Source organism: Rhea pennata, chromosome 10 (genome assembly GCF_028389875.1).
Source record: "Rhea pennata isolate bPtePen1 chromosome 10, bPtePen1.pri, whole genome shotgun sequence".
Taxonomy (NCBI): Eukaryota; Metazoa; Chordata; class Aves; order Rheiformes; family Rheidae; genus Rhea; species Rhea pennata.
Genome location: NC_084672.1, coordinates 12,255,319 through 12,278,315, shown reverse-complemented (window position 1 = coordinate 12,278,315; position 22,997 = coordinate 12,255,319). Strand labels below are relative to the sequence as shown.

The following is a 22,997-nucleotide window of genomic DNA, read 5'->3' as shown; positions in this document are numbered from 1 at the left end:
ATCAAAAGCATACCAAGGTTTAGTTCTAAAATCTCCACATTATCCTTCACTAGTAAGGTGAGGATGAAGTAGTACATATTTTCTTAAAATACCGAAAGTAAAAATCAAGTATAATGAAAGCACATCAAGAAACAAACTGTACAATTTCTGAACTGCACTGTTTATTTTGCTGCTTGAAACCTAAAGTGACAGTATGCCACTATAATTATGGGGTTTCTTCTAAACCTTTACTACACTGCAGGTACAGAAATATACGGACACATTTTTGGAGAATTGACATTTTGCAAAATGCAGCAAACATTTCAATTTATACATGAGAAAAGGAAGTGTTCAAAAGGGTATGCATTTCAAGTTATTGCAGGTTATTTCTGTGAGAGAATTTCTGCAGGTAAAACATGTTTAAATTTAACCAACAGTAACGTGTCAGTGTATTTAAAATCATGACAAAAATCTTCTCTCTGGTCATTAATTGCCCTTTGACAAATTACTATGATGTTGTATGTTTAGGGCAAGATGTCAATACAGCATAAATCCCGTGGCATTTTGGTTTTCTTCTGGAGATTAAAGCTGTTTTTCTTGGGATAAATGCAGCAGCAAAACACAAACCAGCTGATCAAAAAAGCACTTCTGCCATAACTCCAATAATTTCAGGGCACACCAACCGACAGTAGTTTTGCCATTCCCAGTTCTTTTAAGGTTTACATCACTGCACTGTTGCCTTAGGTAAGTTTTGTAAAAGCTTGTTTTCTGTTAGGCCAGCTTGCTGACTACAGCCTGGTTGAGAGAATTTAGTTGGTTGGTCCATTTATCTAATGCAGTATACCGTGCACCGCCTCTTTTCTGATGATCCAGTTCAAGGAGCTGGTTGACTTGATCAATTCGGCCATGTATAGTGCTATAAACAAATAATCAAATAAATAAATATAAATCTCTAATGCACATGGAAATAGAAACTAATAATAAATCAGAGGTAAAATAAGAGATCTTCTTATACAAAACATGATGCAGAATCCATTTCAGAATTTTTCAGTTTTATAATATACTATTCCCTTCTATTATATGTTGTCCCTGTAGTACTGCTTATTTAGCTGCCATCATGACTGGAAATCAAATTAACTGATTTAGTGAATATATATATGTATTTTATTTAATAACCTATACCTATGCTTATCTACAACCTACATATAAAATCTTAAGCAATTTAATGTTAATAGTTCTTTTAAGACAATGGATCATGAAATATAAAGATTTAGTAAGTAATTTATTACAAAATTCAAAATTAATGTAAATATGTGCCACTCAATCTCTCTGTATAACCCTATTTGCTCACATCTTACAAATATATTAGACTGTTCCTAAGGCAAGCAAACTCAACCAATAAATTCAGCATCATTACTTTTTGATTTTAAAATCAAATGGTATTTTCACTACATACAAAAATATTGTTGCTGTTTCTTGTATAGTTTATTTTAAAGCAAATAATGACCAGAACTAAGAAAGTACATACTTATCCAATATGCACTGCACAAGCAAGCTTTCCACATCAGCTACATCTATGTTTAACTCCTAAAAGAAAAAAAAATCATCATATTACTATTTTTTGCAACTTAAATCCTTCCAATCTTTATTTTTATGCACAGAGTTTGATTTGATTTCTATTTCGTATTTTAGAATGTATGAAATCAATAATGATCTGCCAAGCGGAAGAACTCCACACAAAGTATATATTGTCAATGAGCAAAGAGATCAATAACCTCTCAGGAAAGGCTGAAAAGACTAAAGCAAAATTTTGGAAGCTCCTGAAAGGAGTTTCTTTGCTGACTCTATTGGGGGAAAAAAACCAAACAACAACAACAACAAAAACCCCACAAAACAAACAAACAAACAAAAAAGGTCTGGATATAAAATGAGATTATAATCATCAGAAAAGAATGGGCCCATATTTAAAACCGTTCAGAGAGCTAAATGGAACAACTAGCTCAAGTAAGTTCTGCAAATGTTAAGGCTATGTTCTTTTCCATTCTCCCATCCCACGCCCCAAAGCGTACAGATCTCTATTACACAAAAAGAGATCTAAAAACATTTATAGTATGTTTTTACATGATAAATACAGAAATTGGGCTTCTCTAATACTTAATAATATATTTAGAAATGCTATCAATTTTTGCAAGAAAAATCAGAGACTTGAAAAAGACTCACAGGAGATGAAAGCAGTTCTATTGTCATTTACTGGTTTTTGCTTTTGTTTTTTTCTGATTAGAGAATGTAATCAGTGGTTTTGCCTTGTAATCCATTTGTTCTATACCAGAATTCTGTAATTCTTACAAGACAGACATTTGAAGGTATTTTTTAAACAAGAGAGATTAAAATTTGAAATTTCATGTCCATTAAAAAGTTGCGTAGTTAGGAATTATGCAAATTTCAAATTTTAATTTCTACATTTCTCTTCAGAAAAGTGCTTTTCTGCACCAAGTAGAATACAATAATTGAGTACTTTAGAAATGCATCATTAAAAAGCATTGAGATGATACCTGACATTTACATTTTTGTACTGCAAAGGCATCAGCAGTGCATCAGCACTACATTATAGTTTACATTATATTTTAGATCTTCTATTGCGCCAACTGTTTCATTTATTTAAGAGTTGTTTATTCACAATCAATCATTTACTTAGGCAAATGCAAGGCTCCATTGGTATGTACCTTAGAAATAAAAGGAATATGTATTCTTGTGTAAGGCTTAATTAATTTTATAAGCACTTGTGTTCTGATGTTTCGCAAAAGCTCTGCAAGAGAAGAAAGAAATAAATACTGTAAAAATAACAGTACTGAAATAAAGATGCAATACAGTTCCATCTTTGTATCTTTCCATACCCTAACTACCATGACCTTTTAAGGCAGTGAGTAGTTTCACATTAGTTTCACATTCGGTGACTGAGTAAAACAAAATAAATAAATCCTCTTTTTTCCTGTCATAGTTTAACAATGTGTAATTCTGAAGATGGACAGATAAAGCTGATGTATAAACCTGGAGCAATGTATTCCCTGTTGAAATTTAAATTATTCAAATTAACTGGATAAATCATACAGACCACTGCACAGTATGCCTGCCCCTTCAATTCATGGTTGTAATGCTTGCCTTAAACAAAAGTGAGAAGAGATATTTCTAAGGCCCTGAAACTTAAGCCTGCACAGAATTAACTTCATGGGGTATATTCACATTTCAAGTTGAAGTTCAGAGTCTAATGGAATAATTATGATGAGGAACTGAAGAAGCGTTATAAAACAGGGTCTGCATGAAGTGGCTGATTTTTCTTAGTTAAGGCAGAGCAGCTGTTTTAGTAATTTTCACATTATTAAAGTACTATAAAATGAAAGCCTATATTAACACTGTAAATTAGCAGAAAAGGAGCTGGATCTAACAGGTTACACAAGCATTGTTCACTTAATGAAAACTAATAGTGAAGACTGGATTACGTATCTCAATAAAACTAATTACACTAAAACAACTAAGCAAGATGTATAAACATTAAAATCATGAACACACATTCCATTGCAGTAGGCAGTGAAAAAGCTGAGAATGTCTTTTTCCCCCTGCGTGTTACTGGCAGCCAATGTCATATACCAAGTTAAAGTCTCTCCAGTGCTTAGGTTCACCAGTCCTCCTTCTCTTGCTTTCCATTTTTACTGTCATTCTGTCCTCCTTAAGCACCTATCCCTCTAATCTTACAGTCTTCCCTACCAGACTTTGAAGTTTACCAGTAGTCAACATGTAACAGCAATAGCGGGGTTATATTTAGTTTCCTCTGCTGACTGCCATCTTCTCTTTTACACACAAGTAGTATAAAACCAGCTCCCTGGATTTAACTCTCTTCTTTCATGCAGCCATCCAGCTAATTGAGCTGGCAATGCCAAGTAAGTCTTATTCTTGATGAATCAACAGTAGTCATCTGAAAAACTGGACACTACCTGCAAGTCAAGAGACTTAAACTCTCCTATAAATGACAAACCAAAGAGGAGACTTTATTTCATCTAACTGTTAATGGAATTAATGAACACATATTACTGTGTTCTCCTGTTTTACTACATAGAGGTTCTACAAATCCAAACTTTGTTTTCAACCTACACATTACGATTGTGTATCTTGTTAAATGTTTTATGACATCGCAGTAGACATTATCTTAGAACATCCATTCTTGCAAGAACTTTCGTAACTCCTGCAATTCTTAGCAGTCATTCTACCTGCCAGGATGGATGCTGGCCCTAAGTCCCGGAGAACTTAGAAAACAGTAAAAGAATTGTCTGTAAGCAATAATTACAAAGAATACTCAACACAGAGAAAATAAATCTTAAAAAATACATCATAACAAGCAGAGAAAAGAAAAGATTAAAAGAGCCCGTGAAAATACCTTCAATATGCTCCCTTATGAAGGGATCGTCCATGATGTTGCTGTGATTTGTTTTCAGAATCTTCTCAAATTCAGTGATGTCATTGTTCTGATAGGCACTTCAGAAAATACAAGATTGGATTCGCATTTTTAAAAGTAACAAGACTTTGTTCTCTATAATCTTCATAAGGAAAAGCCATTTTCAATGAGATGCCACAGAAAAGATCTTTCTCGTAATTCATGTTTTGTTAGCATATGCAGAAGTTTAGAATGATCAGTTAGTTCCTTTGCAAGTGTGCACTGGTCTCAAACCATTTATACTTTAAAAAGCTATTATTAAAAAAAAACACAAAACCCTAAAAATAGCCAATTTTGCACAGCATTATTACTCAAATTTTGGCTTAATAAAGCCATATTTTATGTAACAAATAGAGAAAAGGGATCAAGAGGGTTTTTGTTGCTGCTGCTTCTAGAAAGTTGAATTCTAAAAAAATGTTGACTTTCTGGACTAATTGAGAGTAATTTTGGTATAACATTATTTTTCAGATTTATAGTTTATTCTTAGTATTCATAAAATTATTTAACTACTTAAGATTGCTATTTAAATAAAGGTTACAAAACAAAGATGGGTTTGGACATCAATTATTGTTCAGTAGTAGTACTGCAGTATCATTTACAAATACAAGTGATAATAGCTCCTAAAACAAGACCATTTTCTTAAACATAATGGTCTTACAAATCAAATATATTATCTTTTCTTACGGGGACAGCCAGTCATTACAGAGACTATATACTAAGTAATGAAGTTTACATAGTAATTTAGCTACATTAAGCTACACTGAATATTTTAAAAACAACATCTATTTCTCCTTCTTAGTCACTGTACATTTTTAATTTGTTCTTAAACAGTCAAGAAAGACATCCTGTAAAAGCAGCAAGAAAAAAAATTAGTTAAATTTAGGATGTTTATAAATAGAGTCTATAAATGGACTTACAACAGTGGAGAGGACTGTATCACATGGAACCAATAAATTTTACTTCATAATTAAACAGAAATTCAATTAAGTATAGTTTATTGTTTATTCCCAAAGTCTCTCCTTACAATATGCAAAGCATTCAAGTGCCCAATGTAGAGTATAGGAAGAATTAAAAACACAGCTGTAATTTCTGGAACTGATTTTATCTTCTGCAACCTTCTTATCTACACTGTTTTAATTGCATTATTAATTTAAAAAAAGCCGTTATACTCAAATGTCAAGATAAACGATATCAATTAGGAGCATGAATAAAATCAGACTGGGTAAGGCCATCTGGAGTTCCTTCTGCCTCAAATTCACATGAAGCTATGTAAATTAGTAAATTAGAATAGACATGTCTAAATTGGAATTATTGGAAATAGTTTCTTAATAAACTGCCAAATCATGTATTCATTATTATGTCAATAATGGACAAGCATTCTCTTTTTTAGAAATGATTTGTGTGCGTACAATGGTGCAGCACCATAGTAATCTCAAAGCAAGGTTTGTTCCAAAATGACTTTAACTGTGTATTTCAAAATGTAAGCACATATTACTTCACATATAATGAAAAGATGGGAAGTTTCTTAAGCATTGCTCTCTTACTTATTAATGCAAAGGCAGGATAGAGTGGACAGAAAAAGTTGGCCTCATAGCACAGAATACATAGACTGTCTTAGTCCACTTCAGTTTGTCTGATAATCTAAATACCCAAAAAGCTCCGGCTTCACATTTGCTTGTAAGAGGCAATGAAGCATTCTTTTGATCTTCACATATTTGAGAGAGATTTTGAGGCATCAAAATATTCACATATTTTGAGGGAGACTGCTTGTGAATTTCATTTCATATTCCTATGTTATGAAAGTCCTTTAGTAATCATGAAATATCAATGCATCCAATTATTCCATTGGCTTTGGTATGAGATGTCAATTATCTCAGTTTCTCATAAATAATCAGCCAAACACTACAGACCAGGTGCAATATTAGGAGAGAGAACTTTCTTTTAGGGAAAAAATGTGATCTTTTTGCCGTTGTAGAAGAAATTCACCAAAGCAGAAAGCAAAGAAAAAAAAAAGCAGAAAACCAGTATCCTGGTTTGGTTACTACATTTTTCTTTTTCTCCGGAAAATTTACCATCTTACCTTACTAAATTCGTCATTGCTAGAATCTCTGGATCATTTTTGTATGGTTTAGCCTACAAAGAACAGAAAGCACAATATGCATGTTTACATTTTAAATTTTTTCCTTTTTTGGGGGGTGGGGGGTAACTTCTCTATCAATGCTTAAAAAAAGCAGTAACTAAAAAGTGACTTAATCATATTTATAAAAGTACCTCCTGAGAGTCAAATGGATTAATTCCAGATTTCATCAGCATGTTTGCTAAGACCAAGTATTTTAAGCAAGTTGTTCTTCTGGGGCTCCCTGATTCATCATAATTCTTAAACGCTTCAAAAAAATCAGTGTGTGCCTTTTCAAACTCTCCTTCTCTTAAGTGCATTTTGCCTCCACATTCTGAAAAGAAAACACAGGATGAAACAAAAAGGAACACTGCGTGCTTGTTGCTGACTAGAATAATTGTACTCAGAAGTTCCACGCTATTTCTAAACAGATTACTGGAATATTTTCAAGGAGTCTTTTCATTCTCTAAAACCACTAGAAAAAGCACTAGAGCTTGCATATACAGCTTTGCCATTTGAATAAACCCATTCCAAAGATGACAAAACAAAACCCAACCTACACTATGAATCTAAAAGAACACCAATCCTTGCAGCCAATAATTATTTTAACTTTATGTTAAAATACTTAAAATTCAAATGGAATTTATCTCAAACCTCAAAGATAATAGACTTATAGACTATATAGACTATATTTATGAAATCTTCCCTATATAGTTTGAGTAAAACTACACTGAAAATAAACTGAGAAGTACTGTTCATCCTTTATTTCTTAAGTATCTACTGGTGCCTGACCTTCTGTGCAACTGCCTACACCAAAAGAAGAAAGAAGGCACAACAACGTTCTGGAAAAAGGCGTTTTCAAGACATGCAGCGTGTTTCCACTAGAGATAATAAATTATATTTTCAATACATCGTAAAGCTCTTCTATTCCTAATGAATTTTAGTAAGGTGACACATCAAGCACAAATTTTAAAAAAGTAGGCTACAGAAACAACAGTCCCTTCCACTAGCAGCCCTATCAAGCCTTGTGTATTTATCCTTTGTTGCCTGCCATGGTGTCAGGAAGCTCATGTCTTCCCCCTTTCTTCTACTGCTTCTTTCCTTTGCCACATTTAGCCAACTATCCCACTGTGTACCTGCTGCTTGGGGACCAGAGCAGCAACGTCAAAGTCCTAGAGGAGGTAAACATTAAATGACAAAACTGTAGTGACAGCATTCATAGTCTCTTATTCACATAGGGTTTGGCTGACTCTGAACATAAAGGATCTCCTGCAATGTTTTATAGTTGAAACTGAAAAAAATATTATGAGATTTTCAGGAAACTAATCTATGCAACAGAAGTTAAATGAGAAGTTCAGTATTAACTTGCCTCTGATAACTCCCATGATCAGTGGATGAGGAATGGCTGACTTGATGTGCAATGACTGTTCATATAGTGCTTTAAGCTTTTTGTTATTTTTCTGTGCTGTATACATTTGAATTTCCAAAGCATAGATTTCCAATAGTTGAGTACCTTTTTTTAGATCATCTTCGCCATCATCAGTCTAGGATAGATTAAGTAATAAATACTGTGAAATTTTAAGAGAACAATGATTTCAGCTTTACACATTGATTATGAAATACTCTCAGAAATGTCCTGTCAGAAAAAGATATTCCTAACATTTTTAATTTTGATATAGTTATAAACAGAAAACTCAAGAAACTTACCATAGACAAAATTCTGAAGCCATTTATTAACACATCATCATTTTTGTCTAATTAAAACTTTTCACTATAATTACTACCAGAAATTTGCCCTTTATACTTTTCCACTCTCCTTTAGAAAAAAGCCCCTCTCAGTATACAAATATGATGACTGAATATATATATATATATAGATAGATAGATAGATAATATATATGATGCTTGTAACAAAACCATTTCCCAGATATTTGTAAGCCATTTTCAATATGCCAGATAAGGAAAAGAGGGCACAAAAAAAAGCACAGCAGGCTGTATGGCTTAATTTCGCCCTCGTTCTTTCCAAAGGGGGACAACTGTATGTCTCAGCTTTGACTAAAGCTCACTGGAATCTTCATTGCCTTGTAAAATACATGTCTATACTTTTAAATGGTTCACATGTGCTGTTCATTCTTGCACTTGACTAAAAAGAAACTTATTCAGTCACTACTTGTGCATTTTTTAAATCATTTTTTGCCAAGGAATAAAACACTTTTATCATTTTTAGCTCATTTGATCAAGTAGATAGCAAGTGAAAGCAAGCACAGGATTTCTTCTGTGCTAAAACTCTACAGTGTGCCTATAAAGGCCAGCAACAGATGTCAAAAATCAATGTTGTTTACTAAGGTACACTGATTTAGAGTATAAAGTTACCTGGCATGACTGATGCAGCTGGCGCAAAATCTTTTGTAACTTTCCATATTCTTCTCGTTCTAAATATAATTTGCCAAGCTATAAAAGAAAAAAAAAAAAAAAAACGAGAGAGAGAAAAAAAAGAAAAAAAGAGCTGAAGTATTAAAGTCTATTAAGATTTCATAGCTTATAGGGTTTAGTTGAAGGTATCAAAAACAGAAGCAAAATATAATGAGTTATATATATTTTACCTTTGTGTTTGTCTTAAACCACAATCTATCATTCTTAGCATCTTTCAGAGCTTCAAGTGTTGTTTCATAGAATTCCTGAAGCAAATCCATCTGACATAAAAAATCAGAATTCTATAATTGTAAACAGCAAATTTGTACCTGTTAATGAAATCAATCTGAACAAACTTAAAACTGCATGTTTGAACTTCAAAACAAGAACGATAGAGAAATCTGCATCTTACTGAATGTCTGCTATTAAATTGTAAAAATAGCTTCTAAAATAACAAATCAAGGTATGCTTGTTCTTTTTATATGAAATAGATATTATCATTAAAAAGCGTGCTGGTGACAAATGAAAGCCACCTGTCCATCTTCTACAAGTAATAAGAAAATCCTTATCTTATGTAACACAAAGCAAACACAAATAGACAACACTAATGCTACTTAAGAAAAACAAAAAAGCAAAGATTTACATATCAAAAAGTATAAAAGAGTAAGATTTACCCCCAAAAAAATGGTCAAAGGAAGATACTTTTCTATACTACCAACAGTGCATGAAACAAAGCTAAAAACTTGAGTGCATCAAACTATTTCCTTGCATAAAAAAAGAGATCCTTGCATAAAAAATGAAATATAACAGCCAAAATAGAAATCAAAGTACTAAGTATAACACTGAACAAAAGTTCTACAGAGACTGCACTAGTATTGTTTATGGCCGTTGTTCTTTTTGGTAGTAGGGATAACAGATCTGCAGCTATACATTAACTTAAAATTTCCAAATCATCCCTGCAGGTCTGGTTCCAGGTGGCTTTAGACTACACACACTCAACTCTGCCCATAAGGTTTAAGTTCAAGCCAGTTAGATCTGAGGGTAGTGTCATCCATCTATTAAACTTTGCCTTCCTATAGCTGGCAGGACAGGAGGGATAGTGATAATGGCACAAGAGTCATTGCCAAAGACCAACAATCCTCCATATGCTGGTGCTATCTCCAGGCAGTCAGTTAGGGAAGCTTTTGACCATCTGTAAAGCTTCTATGACAACTACCACCAACACGTCATTGCAGAATTTTGAAAGTAAAATGGATTACTTAATAACAAATTACACTTGATATCGCACATACTATGCTAAAAAAGGAAACTTTACAGCATGGATATCCTAGGTCAATACTGCCAAACAATATTCAGCCTGCTTTAATCAAAAAAGCCATAAATTTATGAAAGTGATTATGCACAGAATCCATTAAATGTGGGAAACATATGAAAACAAATTAATACTGTAACTGTTCTCTAATAAGCTCAAAAAAACAAAGAAAGTCCACAGTTAAAAATGTGAAGAGGAAAACCATCCAGATGAAAGAACCGATGATCTAACCTGCTTGGAAGTAGAGATATAATCAAGAATAGAATTGATGGATTTTTCAGAGTAATTCCTTGTAACTGCACTCCGTATGTAGGTCAATAGCTGTTTATATCTGTTCATCATTTCAGGAAAGTTAGTCTATAAGAAAAAAAAAATTTATGAATTTTTATTTTAATGATTAAAAAACAAACTACATTTGGCAAATACACATACAAAAACTAAAGCACTATAGAAAGACTGAGCAGTAGTGGTTGCTATAAGGATCTTTTACATTGCTGCTTTATTGATAAGCAGGAGAAACAGAGCAACTTCACCAAAACTCCATAGAACAGGTATTTAAAAAATTTCTCTCATTTAGAAAAATAGAGACAGCTATACAACTGTTAGCAATGGTTGCATATGTAGAATGAAAATATTCTTTATTGATTTGTTCTGGTGAACAGTGGAACAGAGTTACATACATATACATATGTTAGCAGTTTGCAATTCTAACTGAAATCTGAACATTAATACCATAACAATGCTCAGTTTATATAAGATGTTCTAAAAAAAGAAAAAAAATGTATTTCCAAAATTTATATAAATGATCCAATAAAATAGTATTTTTAAGAGTAGTTCTTAATCTTTTTTCTTTAATTGATTAAAGATAGTATTTGAATTTATATTACAAGCTTCGATTTCACACATACAATATACCAACAGCTAGGGTATGATACCTCAGCAAGGACTGAGTCTCAGACTTTCAGAGAATCTCAACTACTACAGCAGCTATTTGTTTACATTTTGCCTTTCATCTGCAACCATAACATAATCTCCCTGCCGTATCTGCAGTAGCCACAAAGGCTGCATAAAACAAGTCCTGCCAGATTTTGCTACCACAGTCATAAGTTTGAATAATAATTTATGAACTATGGGCCAAATCCATATTTATGCCATTTACTCTCAAATGATAGCTGTAACTTACCAATTTAAAGTTTATTTTAATCATCTGTTTCAGAGCTTTGAATCCCCATTCTCCTTTTTCACCTTCAAGCTCTAAAACCTGAAGTAGAAGAATTATAAAAAGCTTATAAAAGCCTTTCTCAATTTGTAAATCAATTTGTACCCCTTTTAAAACATACACATCCAATATATGCCTTTTTCCCTGCTTTCTTCTTACAATAATGTTCAACTATGCACTGTTCTCCAATTCTGCTCTTCCATGATGTCACTGAAAAAGTTAGAGGTATGAATCTTATTAGTTTTGACACCTAGCTTGATGAAGGGAGGTAATTATAGATTGATAAAGATATTTATAGATTTTTTTTTTTATTATCCAACATTAAACACTAAACTCTAATGCCACTCCATGAACACAAACAAACAAAAAGTTTTAATAAAAAACAAGACCTAAATTATTTTAAAAAATTACATTTCTGTATTACTATCATTTCTTCTCATATCAGAAGGACTTCCAGGCTGCAATCTTTAATGTAACATACTTAAGAGAAAGTTTTGTAAGCAAAAACTTTAGAAAGTTTTAAAGTAATGTATTTATACTTTTACGTACAATAAATAAGCCAAAAGATGCAAAAATCTATTTCTACCTTAAAAAGTAACAGCTAACATATTGCTTTCTGGTGGCAGTGTGCAAACACTGAACATTTAAAACTGATGTGAAGGCAAGAAACTGTCTCTAGATGTGTCACTTAGCATTTATGTATTTAAAGTTTCGGAGTCAGATTGTGAACCAAATATAATGCATTACGTAAGACATCAGCAAAAAAGCCATTTGATTTTTAAAAAAGAATACTTTGGTTTCTATATTTGACGCATGAAAACATTGTTAGGCTTCTTTAATTAACTTAGTAAGTTTGGAAGATTAAAAAGTTCAGTTTTGCTATAAAAGAGAACCACTCTATGGTCCTGTTTATGCTTCGTAAGTGTGGTCCTGCAAAGGCAATCAGTCAGGAATCTAAGTAGCTAAATATAAACTTAGCACATTAATAAATTAAACTATAAACGTTACTCTTAAAGTTGTAGAAAATAACTCAAAAGGCAAGCAAATATTTTTAATGTGGATTAAATACAATTTTTTTTTACCAATTCTCTACTGCTGCAAATAAAAGAATATAAAGAACATAAAGACTGCAAACCTTCTGAAAACTGCTTAGTGCCGCTTTGGGATCATCTTCCTTCAAAGCTTTGGAATTGTAGTATTGATTTTCCAGATCCACATTTGGTTCAGAATTACTGTCTTCAGAATATTCCTAAATTTTAATGGGGAAAAGAAGAAAAACAAATAAATATCAGAGAAAAAAAGAAAAGTTTAGAATACCTTTAATGTTTCACTGAAAATGGAGAGAACATAGTAAGATATATTGCTCAAACTGACACAAAACGCAGGTATACTAACATAAAATCTTCAGTTTCAAGGCATGTAACATGTATGGACTTATCGATGATTTTATCTTTCTCTCCCATTATCAGATCAATCTCATTGACTAGCAACATTTCCCTGCAAACATATTTCTTGCTGGACTAAAGAACTCTAGTTCTAACGCCCTCATAACTTCACTGACTTTGTTTTTATGGTAAGTACAGATTGTATTATTAAAATTTAGCCAATTTTGGTGTTTAAGAACAGCTGCCCAACAGCATATGTCATTTTTGTACAGGGGAGCAAATACACTGGCCACTAGTCTTCTAAAAGGCACCATATATTATGTGACTTTCACTATCCACAAAAAAAGACCCTGAGCTGCCACACAAGTAATGATTCAGCAGCAGACAGTATAAAGAGTTTCCATGAATCTCTAATCTCCCTTTTTATATCATAAAGATTCATACTTGTCTATAGAAATAATAATAATAAAAATAAATAATGATGATAACACCAGTTACTTCTTTGCTGAGAAGAAGAAAATTATTGGGAGAATACTAAAGTTACTGCCAAGGGGAGGAGGGTGGAGTGTAGGCACAAGATAATTTAATCAAATAATTACTTGTAATATACACTAGCACTAAACAAATTGCAGAATTTACATCTACCAATTATAATATTATTTTTTTAAAGTACTCTGGGGCATCTGCTGATGAAAAAAACTAGGCATTTGATCTTCTTTTGCTGTAGGACAAACAGCAAATTTTACACAATTACAAACACTAACAAAGTCAAAACCCAAATAATAAACAAATTTATTTGAAGTTTACAAGAAACACAGTATTTCACATCCCTGCTTTTTTAACCCAACTTCTCTCAACAACGTGCTTAACTATCGGTGAACAGTTTAACAGAATTTGTTTAAACCTCAAAGCTAATGTCATCAGAGTAACTTTGCCTTACAATACTACAAACAATACATAGTTAGGTGCCCTTCTTTAAGTTGACATTTCCCCTTTTGCTGCATTTTCTCCTCTGCTCTATAAACATCTATTTTTTTGTTCGTTCATCTCTTGCTAATGATAAAGTCCTTCAAGACCATGGAAAGGACAGAAAAAAGATGAGGCCTAACAAGTTTTAAAATTAGCTCTCTGTCCCTATAGTGCAAGCGAATCTTTCAAAGTATAACTTTTCTAAAATTTCAAATAGGAAATATTAATTATGGCAACTTATAACTGACTCAAATAATTCTTGAAACATTTATCTTTCAACCTTCAGATCACACTGCCAGTATATAACACCTCTGTTTCAATTTGTCACGTGCAGATGAATTGCTCAAGTATGCATTTATACTTACTCAAAGTATTATTATTTAGTATGAAATCAATAGACTTAAAAGCTTAGTGGATTCCACAAATCTGCTTTCTGAATTCCCAAAGAACTATAGAACTTAATACTGAAAACTTCAAACAGGAAGCAAATATCTTCTCATGTTATTTCACTGGTAAGACTTTCATCTTGGTTAGCTTTTATTTGTAAATTCTTTACCCTAACGATCCACCAGAGATAAAGCAACTACAAGAACATACGCAAGATGCCAATAGCTGTACCATGTCAGGTACCTCATGAAGATAACCACTGAGAAAGCTTAAACATTACAGCATTTAAGATACCTGTAATCAGCTGATGCTTTGTTTATACGAGATCTGAACAATAGGGGATTTTTTGGAGATGAAGTACCTATTTGTAAAAAATAAAAAGATGGCAAAATAAATTAATTCCTTTTCAGGAGCAGTGTGCTCTATTAGCCTAAAACCAAAAACATCTAGGTTTTTACCTCAGCTCTGGCAATGAGTCTGGATGTGGACTTACGCAGGATGCCTTTTTTCAGCTCACTTTTCCTCAACACTACTTAAATATCCTATAAAGTTATTTTTATACTAATATTCATATTTAACAATGAATAAATGTTAAGTCTAAAGAGCAATTTTTCCTAGTAGAATTACTTTGAAATGCAGCAAAAGTAGTATTTTACTTAACTACAGCTACATCTGTATTTTACCTTCATTTGATGCCTATTTGCTTCATATGATGTTACTGACTCAAAGCTCTCAAGGAGATGGGCCTTCTCTATTTCAGGAATTCTGCTTTTCTTCATGGTATACAGACCTAAATACACCTAACAGAGACTCCTGAGTTGAATATCTTGCAATTTAAGAGATATAATTCATGTTGGAATTCATAATCAAAGAAATGCTTGCTCCAGTACATGGTTTACTCCCTTTTGAAATAGCAGGATACCTCCATTTATGAAGGTTGCCCTAGCGAGAATATGGCATAATGAGTTAAGATATATGCCTAGATAGGTGAGGTTTTAGGTATTTTGGAGGGGTTAGATTTCATGAGTAGTAAGCTGCTGAACAAATTACCATTGCAACTTCAGTTTGGGGGCACCTACAATGCTATTCAGGCACCCCATATAATATTTTAATTTGCCATAATACTTTTAGTATATCTGAGAAAAAAATTGAGGAAGAGAAATTTTTTCTGCGTCCAAAAACATTTTATTGGATGTAAAAAGTAACACTTATGACAACGTGAACTAGCCTTACTGTACCCTTTCAGAGAGCTCAGATGTAACACATCTTAGAGACCTCAGCACTAAATATCAAGTAAGACTGGAAAGATCAGACCCATATATAAAGCATAAGACCCCCTTAATTCTTGTAGGTAATGTAAGACCAAGTAATAAAATAACTTTATTGTAGTCAAATTCGAAGTTCTTTTAATACCAGATTCAGATACCAAACACCTAAACTTTTCTCCCCCTAATTTTCCATCCCCTGCCTCCTGTCTGAAAAACTTCCACAATGCAACAGCTTTTATGCAGAAAATTTGTTTCGTGAAATGTAGTACCAATGTAGTAACAAAATAAAAACGAGTAAAAATTCTGTGTTAAGTTGAGAATACCAGGTTTACAAAAAGCATTTCAGCATAACTCTAAACATCTCCACTACACCATTTGGACCTAATATTCTGCAAAGTGAAGAACACTCATAATTGAAACTTCAAGTACCTGTGTGCTATATTTTAGCCTGAGCTGACATAAAAAGTTACAGCCCTAAAACTTTTTGATGAAGATTTTGGTGAATGTTTAAATGAACACCAATACTATCAGTATAAATTAAAACAGAGTGGAAGTCTGAGTATACAGAGCTCATCTTTGAAACCGATATAGTTTTCCCTTTCTGAGAAGAGTGAAACACACAAGTGGTTTTTTGATTGTTACTCATGAAGTTACAAAGGCTAGGTACAACCTAAAAAGAAAGAACTTAAAAAAAATGTAAAAAAGTCTCAAAATATTACTTAAGTATTGTTCCACCGAACATCCAAATTCTAAATGTAACCAGTTATAAACAATTCAGTTCTATCACATCGCTTTTTGAGGTAAGAAAAATACCATACTAGCTCAATTCAAATGGAAATAAAACTTCTGATGTAGCTCACTCTGACTGGGATGTAATTCTTTCAAACAATTTTAATAAAAGCTAAACTAATACCACACAGATTCAACGTAACTTACTGATATTTATTGAATTACATACTGAGTTTTCAAAAAATTCACTTTGTGTAGTAAACAGTTTTAAAACAATGAACCTCAGCTTCTACAATAAACACATACAGAAGATAATTAATCTCACCCAGCTTTAATCATGAAATTTAGGACATGGATCCATTCACAATTTCTTCAGCAGCAAAGGTAGTTTAAGAGCACCCAGCCCTCCCTCATTCTCTTTTGCCCTGTTTATTGCTCATCCTGGCACCCCCTTCTCCCTTGGCTGCAGTGACTGAAGAGCTAATATGCTGTGTGGGTCCTGGCAATGACTGATCCTGGCATGGTTGAGAGAACAGACCAACAGTTGCACAGACGCAGGCTGCTTGAGATAGCAGCAGAGCAGGTGACCAGGAAGGGTGAGAAAAAACAGCTGTGGTATCAGAATACCATAACAGGAGCCCTAATCAATGTGGTCTCAAGAGAGTATCCAAAGCACTTAAAGCGCTGGCACTTCTCCTCACAGACAGCATAGTGTATATGAACTTGGACACCAAAACATGATCAGTGACACAGTAAGTTTGTGGCATTCTAGCAGAAGAGTGACACACTAACCTAACCAACACATGCAGAACCAAAGAAATCAGTATTTTGTAAAAACCACAGTTGACTAGTTACTAATTCTCACGTTTCCTTTCTTGCCCTTTTCTAGGCAAGCCCTTGTCTAATCTCTTCATCAAATGCATAGCAGTAATCTGAACTTCTGCTTTTCTGTATAGCAATACAGAACAGAATATAACAATAGTTCAGCTATTTGCATGGGACTCCTACTCTGTAAATCTTTTTCAATAAAAAGTGAAAGTAGCTATATAGAACACAACTTTCAAGACCAGACTTCAACCATTGGGCTATCTCAAACTACTTCAACTGTTTCTGTGTTCAGGTGTTTCTGAGAATAAGTCTGGTAAAACTTTGGTTTTATTCAGCTAACTGTACTTCGTTACTACGGCATTTAGGAGGTCTCCTAATTCTAGGATTTTGAGCAAGGACCTAATATTTTACAAGAGACCAGTGGTATGGGGTTCTTAACACAAAAATGCCCACATGAGGCCAAGTGAAAACCTCCTGAATGTAACTGCTCAATATATTAGTCTATTACCTTGCCAGGTAAACTTCCTGAGTGTTTCATCCACAATGAACACGCACTATTTCCATATGGCTCATATGTGTTGGCACCAAGAGTGCCCAACCAATCACCATCCCAGTGCTAAGTGCAACTTTCTTTGCCTCTGCTTTTCTTGGACCACTGGGCCCCTTAGCACCAGAACAAAAAAGCATTGGAAAGTTTCTGTGTGCTTCTGCCACTGGTAACCATGCACATAAATATAAAGGAAGCAACTGGACTGGAATGCAAAAAAGTAAGGGGAAGAAGAACTGAGACAGTTTGAGAGGGTAAAATCAAGTGTGTGATTTGTGTAAGAAGTCTGCAACCACTCAACCACGCACTAGGAATCCCAGTTTTCTTCTCCACATTCCAGGTCTCTGTGCTCTTCTGTTCTTACTCACTAATGCTGCAAGTCATCTCCTCCTAGTGCCTGCTGGCTCTCACAGGGGCTTGTAACAGTCAGTTACTGACAACGGGAATAAGCAGTCTGTGAAGCAGCTTCAGGATTCTAGTTCTGCCAGTGATTTGCAATGGGGTCAGTACATTTCCATGGAAAGACAGCGCTCTCCCTTTGTTTTGTTTGTTTGTTTTAATGTAGAAGTTGAAAGATGTACAGAAATGAGACAGGAGACTGCAGAAAGAAAAACGTGGTATTACAATGTGTAAATAGTGTCCAACAGAAATATCTTTTCTTCCCACCTCTATCATACAATTCTTCTGTAATGTTGCGCAAATCACATAACTTTGTTTCTTCCTTTTCTAAGGATCCAGTTTAGGATAACTGGGATCCAAATTACTCCTGTTTAACACTCAATCGCATATCCAGGCAAGTTTGGTTCTAAAAATGGGCTAAATACTCTTATACCAAACTTTTCAATTTTCAGATGGAAAGAATTTACAGACTAAATCATTCTCATACTTATTGCTCATTACTGTAATATTTCAAAAGCAAGTTTCAGTTTGGGGCCAAATAACCCCCAAAATATACTAATTCTGTGCTTACAGGTACTTAAAAGAGAATTTATAAAGCATCAGGACACACACTGAATCTTGACGACATATTAAGCAGGAATTAATTCAGAGAACAGTTTATCCCATGTCCTCTATTAAGCACGTTTTTGTTCAATTAAAGAAAAATCATATGCCAATGCAATTAAATGTAAAAAAAAAAAAAAAAAAAAAAAAAAAAGTGGGTAAACTAATCTTGATTTTGTATTGCCCAAATTCTGAATGCTTATTTTTGCAGCCTCATCACCCTCATGCATACAATATATGCATATTTTTAAATGATTGCAATACTGACATGTGAAGATTGGGAAGAGGTGACAACGTCTTCACAAAATTTCAATCATGTCTATTAAAAATGCCTGCCAATACAAAGTAGGAAAATGTCACTAAGTACGGATGAGATTACTCATCAGGTTTGGTAGTACACAGGAATACCCTTTGAAGTTCCTTTTGAACTATATTTCTTATAGTTGGAAAGAAAGAGTGAACCAATTCATATTTACTAAGCTTGTCTTCCTGAGAGCCTGAAACAAGATGTTTGACTACATGCTTCCAAATACTGACACTGTCTGAAAAGGAAAAACCCTTCGTAATTCAGAAGCACTTTCTCCATATTTGAACAATGTCCTTGATCCTGATGGACATGTGATTTCATCTCACTGAAGTGAAAACAGCTAGGATTCATACACAACTCTTCTATCGAAGTCCTTGAAATAATGTACCTACATAACACAAATATTTGTTGCAGTATAATCAAACTGCTCAGCAAACAGATTTGGATATCTTTCCTCCAAATTAATTTTGAAATTGAATTTCAGAGTACAGTAGCATGTCTCATTAAGAACATTGCAGACTTTTTTTTTCTATATTTAAAACAAAACTAAGCACAAGAAGGTACAATACAACAACTGTTAATGTGCAATCACTGTGCCTGGAAGCATCACCTCCGGGAGAAAGGCTGAGTTTAGTCTCAAAGTCAATTCTAAACATAGCTTTTTGTCTGAGACTATGAACAAAGATGGTAGTTATGATGGTCCTTCCCTCTTCCTCCCTCTCTACCCCCAAGCTGAAATTAGTAAGAAAACCTGCACCACAGTCATATGACACATCTAACAGCACCAACCCAGAAATTAAAACTGTTTTTCATAATGACTAGAAAACATTATTCTGTTTATTGAAGCATAAAGTGGAATAAACCATGTTATAATCAAAGTGAACAATGCACATTATTAGCAAATTCTGAATCTAGGTCCATCCACCCATAAATATAAAAGAAATTCACTGCTGATATCAAGACCTCCAACAGATAAAGCTAACTTCTATATGAGCAGCTGACGTCATTTACATGCAAATTCCTTGACTCCTGATTCAATGAAAAACTAAGTAGAAACAGTAAATGATGATCTGTAAAACAAGTAGCCATCAGTTGTTTAACACAGTGTAACAATCACTCTGATTATACAAAAAAAAAAAAAAAAAAGAAACAAAAAACAAACACTGAGAAAGAGAGGGGACTTCAGCCTTCCAGTTCACATTTCAGTTCAAATGCAAAACATTTGCATATGTAAAGAAATGTAACTGACTGGTTGGTTCTACATAATCAGCAGGTAAAGAGCACTTTCAAAGAGGAACAGACATAACCCCTTCTAATAAAACCTAATGAAATGAAAACTTTTTAGGAGTCTTGTTTGTACTATTTTTATGTTACTAATTACCCTGGGATATCTCAATAGAGGCTCACTATGCTATACTTCTCTGACAAAACAAGTAATCTGTTTCTTCTTTTGTTGAGTGTTTCTGTAATTTCTATCTCCACCTCCTTCCAAAATACTCACTCACCAGCACTGAGATGTGCTGTTTTGTTTCTAATTCTTGTCCCAGTATTTTGTCCTGAACTCGGTCCTGAACAGCCTTATATTCAAAAAGGCTGAATATAACCTTTGAACTGAAATTGAAAACCATGCACCCTCTTATAGTCTGCTCTTAATTTAGTTAGATTTATATCAACATAAAAAGAAGAAATCAGGTCCTATCTTAAGAGAAGGTTTAACTATTTTCCAAAAAGTTTGCAGAACACTGTGATTACAGTCTCAAGGACATTTAAAAACAACATCTAATTGTTTGTCAGTTCAAGAATACTGAAACTAGTTAAACTGGAATATCCTTATTCTTAAATTCTGCTCTTTTTCATCTGGTATAAATCCAAATTAGATCTAAAAGTCTGTTTTTAAAGATACACGAGAATTACATACTGAAAACAAGACACAAACATGTTCCTAATTATTACGACCAGTATTTTTATATTTTGGAAAGGTCTGAGTTAACAGTAATTAAATGATGATGAAAGTGTTCTACGAAAAGTAACTACTGTCAGCAGCTGAAATTTACCATATGTAAGAAGTTTCGGGAAGGTTTTTACTACGATAAAAAAGTACTCAACAGAAAGAAGAAAAAGCATCAGACTAGCAATTAATACTTAGTGAAAATGACATAACCTTTGTGAGCTTGGAGTTGTACTGACTTATTCCAGTTTATATACAGACAGCTGGATTTAAATACTGAAAAAAATGTCATTCCAATGGTTTCTCTAAACTTCCAGTTCTCATCCTGTACACATTCTGCTGAGTTTTGTATTCATTTGATTGTATCACATGGAAAAAACAAACATAGTATCTTAAATTGGGATATAGATTTCAGCATTAATAAAAACAAATGTAAGTTTATATTACAACAAATAATAAACAAAGTATTTTTAATAGTCTTAGTATATTTCATTCAGGACATTTTTTTTCCAAAAGATTGTGAATTCATTCACAGCGGTAAGTGGTAGGCTAATGAATGAGTGCTTGAAATACTGACATATACTGCTCATAAGGCTAAGATAAGCACATTTGTCAGACAAGCACTCTTACATCACTTTAAAAAGTTAAAGCCAAAACCAGACACTTGTGTGTCCAATGTATCCAATCATACTGAGCAGCTCACAATAAAAACTGCCCAGAAACTATTTCAAGTTTGTCAAGTCTTTTAAGTTAATTCTTCAGTAGCAATGATTATCAAATCGATTTATTCATTATAAAGCAAGTCTTCTAAAAAATAAAAGTGTTTGGGGTTCATTTAGTAAGTATTAGAAAGAAGTTTTGTTGAAATAAATGAAATACAGAATATCACCCCTCAACCACACAAAGCTCTTCTAAGAAGTCTCAGTTCTTAAAAGCCTACACAGGACTCAGAAAAGCAAAAGAAGAAGAAAATCTCAAGCCACCATATGAGATAACAGTAACAGAATTCTAACTGGACAGTGCAGCAAACACTTCTTGGTTCAAATATGACAGCTATTTAGTTTACTAACCTTCCCCTAAGATGTTTTTATTTGTTTTAAGAAACTGCTTTTAACGATTTTAAAGAGACGCATTGCACCAAAACAATCACATTGTAGTCCCAATTTTTCCTGGATAAATTAGTCTGTTGCTGATTACAAACAGCATTTTTCAAGGTGTCAAAGCTTTGAACAAAAGCTAACGACAAAATATAACCAGATACAATACACAAAAAACAAAGCCTACAATTAAAACAAAACAAAACAAACCCAAATCCCAGTAAGACTAGGTACCAGGAAAGTTAAAAGTAAGTACTCTCTTGGTTTGTGGCATCAGAAATGGACTGTTTGGCCATTTTTCTTCACTCCTCTTTCTCTTCCCTCCACTTTCTCTCAGTTTGACGCTAGCACATGACTGACATCCAGCCCTAAAGAGACCCTCGTGGCCGGGGAGGGGGAGGAGGGCAGGCACTTGGTGCCAGCCACTTCGGCCGCGTCCACGAGGAGCCCGGCGGCGGCCCAGGGCCGCCCCCTCAGCGCGACCCCTGCGGACGGCAGCCGGCGGCCCAGGCTCGCCGGGCCCGCAGGGGCTCGCCCGCGGCCTAGCTAACTCCCCGGGGCTGAGGTGGGCCTGTTTCCGCGGGGGAGCGGGGGCAGGAGCGGCGGCGGGGCCTGCTCCGAAAGGAGCCCCCGCACCCCCTGGTGCCCGGGCGCCCGGGCGAGGGAAGCTCATCCTGTCAGCGCTCCCCCGCGGGGCAGCGCCCGAGGGGCCGCGGCGGCCGCCCCGCCCCGCCCCGCCGCCCGCCGGCCCGCCACCGCCCCTGCGCCAGCCCTACCAGGTCGTAGTCCTCTTCATCATCGCACATGAAATCATCCTCCATGTCAGACATCTTGGTCAGCGGACGGGCGGGGGGGAGGGGAGGGGAGGCGGCCGGGAGCGGGAGGAGGTGCCGCAGCCGCCCCTTCTCCCACAACCCCGCGCGGCGCCTGCCCAATGTGGCTCGGCTCGGCCCGGAACCCCGGTGCCGCCCCGCTTCCTTTCCCTTCCCTTCCCGGGCCCGGCGCC

The 22,997-nt window shown here is 34.7% G+C and overlaps 1 protein-coding gene across 2 annotated transcripts; it reads right to left on the bottom strand.

Moving 5' to 3' along the window:
* Positions 1-139: 139 nt before the first annotated feature.
* Positions 140-22,873, bottom strand: COPS2 (COP9 signalosome subunit 2). 2 transcript variants are annotated; one of them, XM_062584264.1, is made up of 13 exons: positions 22,768-22,873; positions 12,660-12,773; positions 11,489-11,566; positions 10,537-10,662; positions 9,185-9,295; positions 8,955-9,032; positions 7,951-8,125; positions 6,737-6,915; positions 6,546-6,598; positions 4,409-4,506; positions 2,703-2,785; positions 1,508-1,566; positions 140-895 (listed from the first exon to the last, which is right to left on the bottom strand). In XM_062584264.1, exons 1-13 carry the CDS (start codon positions 22,819-22,821, stop codon positions 751-753), a joined length of 1,353 nt encoding a protein of 450 aa, XP_062440248.1. In that variant the 5' UTR covers positions 22,822-22,873; the 3' UTR covers positions 140-750. The 2 variants fall into 2 exon arrangements, with proteins under 2 accessions (XP_062440248.1, XP_062440250.1); XM_062584266.1 differs by having other exon boundaries at positions 9,185-9,274.
* Positions 22,874-22,997: the final 124 nt, after the last annotated feature.

What these genes read in the sequence shown, in the direction of transcription:
- COPS2 (XM_062584264.1), bottom strand. Translation starts at nt 22,821, where the DNA reads ATGTCTGACATGGAGGATGATTTCATGTGCGATGATGAAGAGGACTAC. An exon ending in CACTAAGCAGTTTTCAGAAG is followed by an intron (nt 11,567 to 12,659) that starts GTTTGCAGTCTT and finishes CTTCTACTTCAG; the next exon opens with GTTTTAGAGCTTGAAGGTGA. An exon ending in GCAATGACGAATTTAGTAAG is followed by an intron (nt 4,507 to 6,545) that starts GTAAGATGGTAA and finishes TATTTTCTGAAG; the next exon opens with TGCCTATCAGAACAATGACA.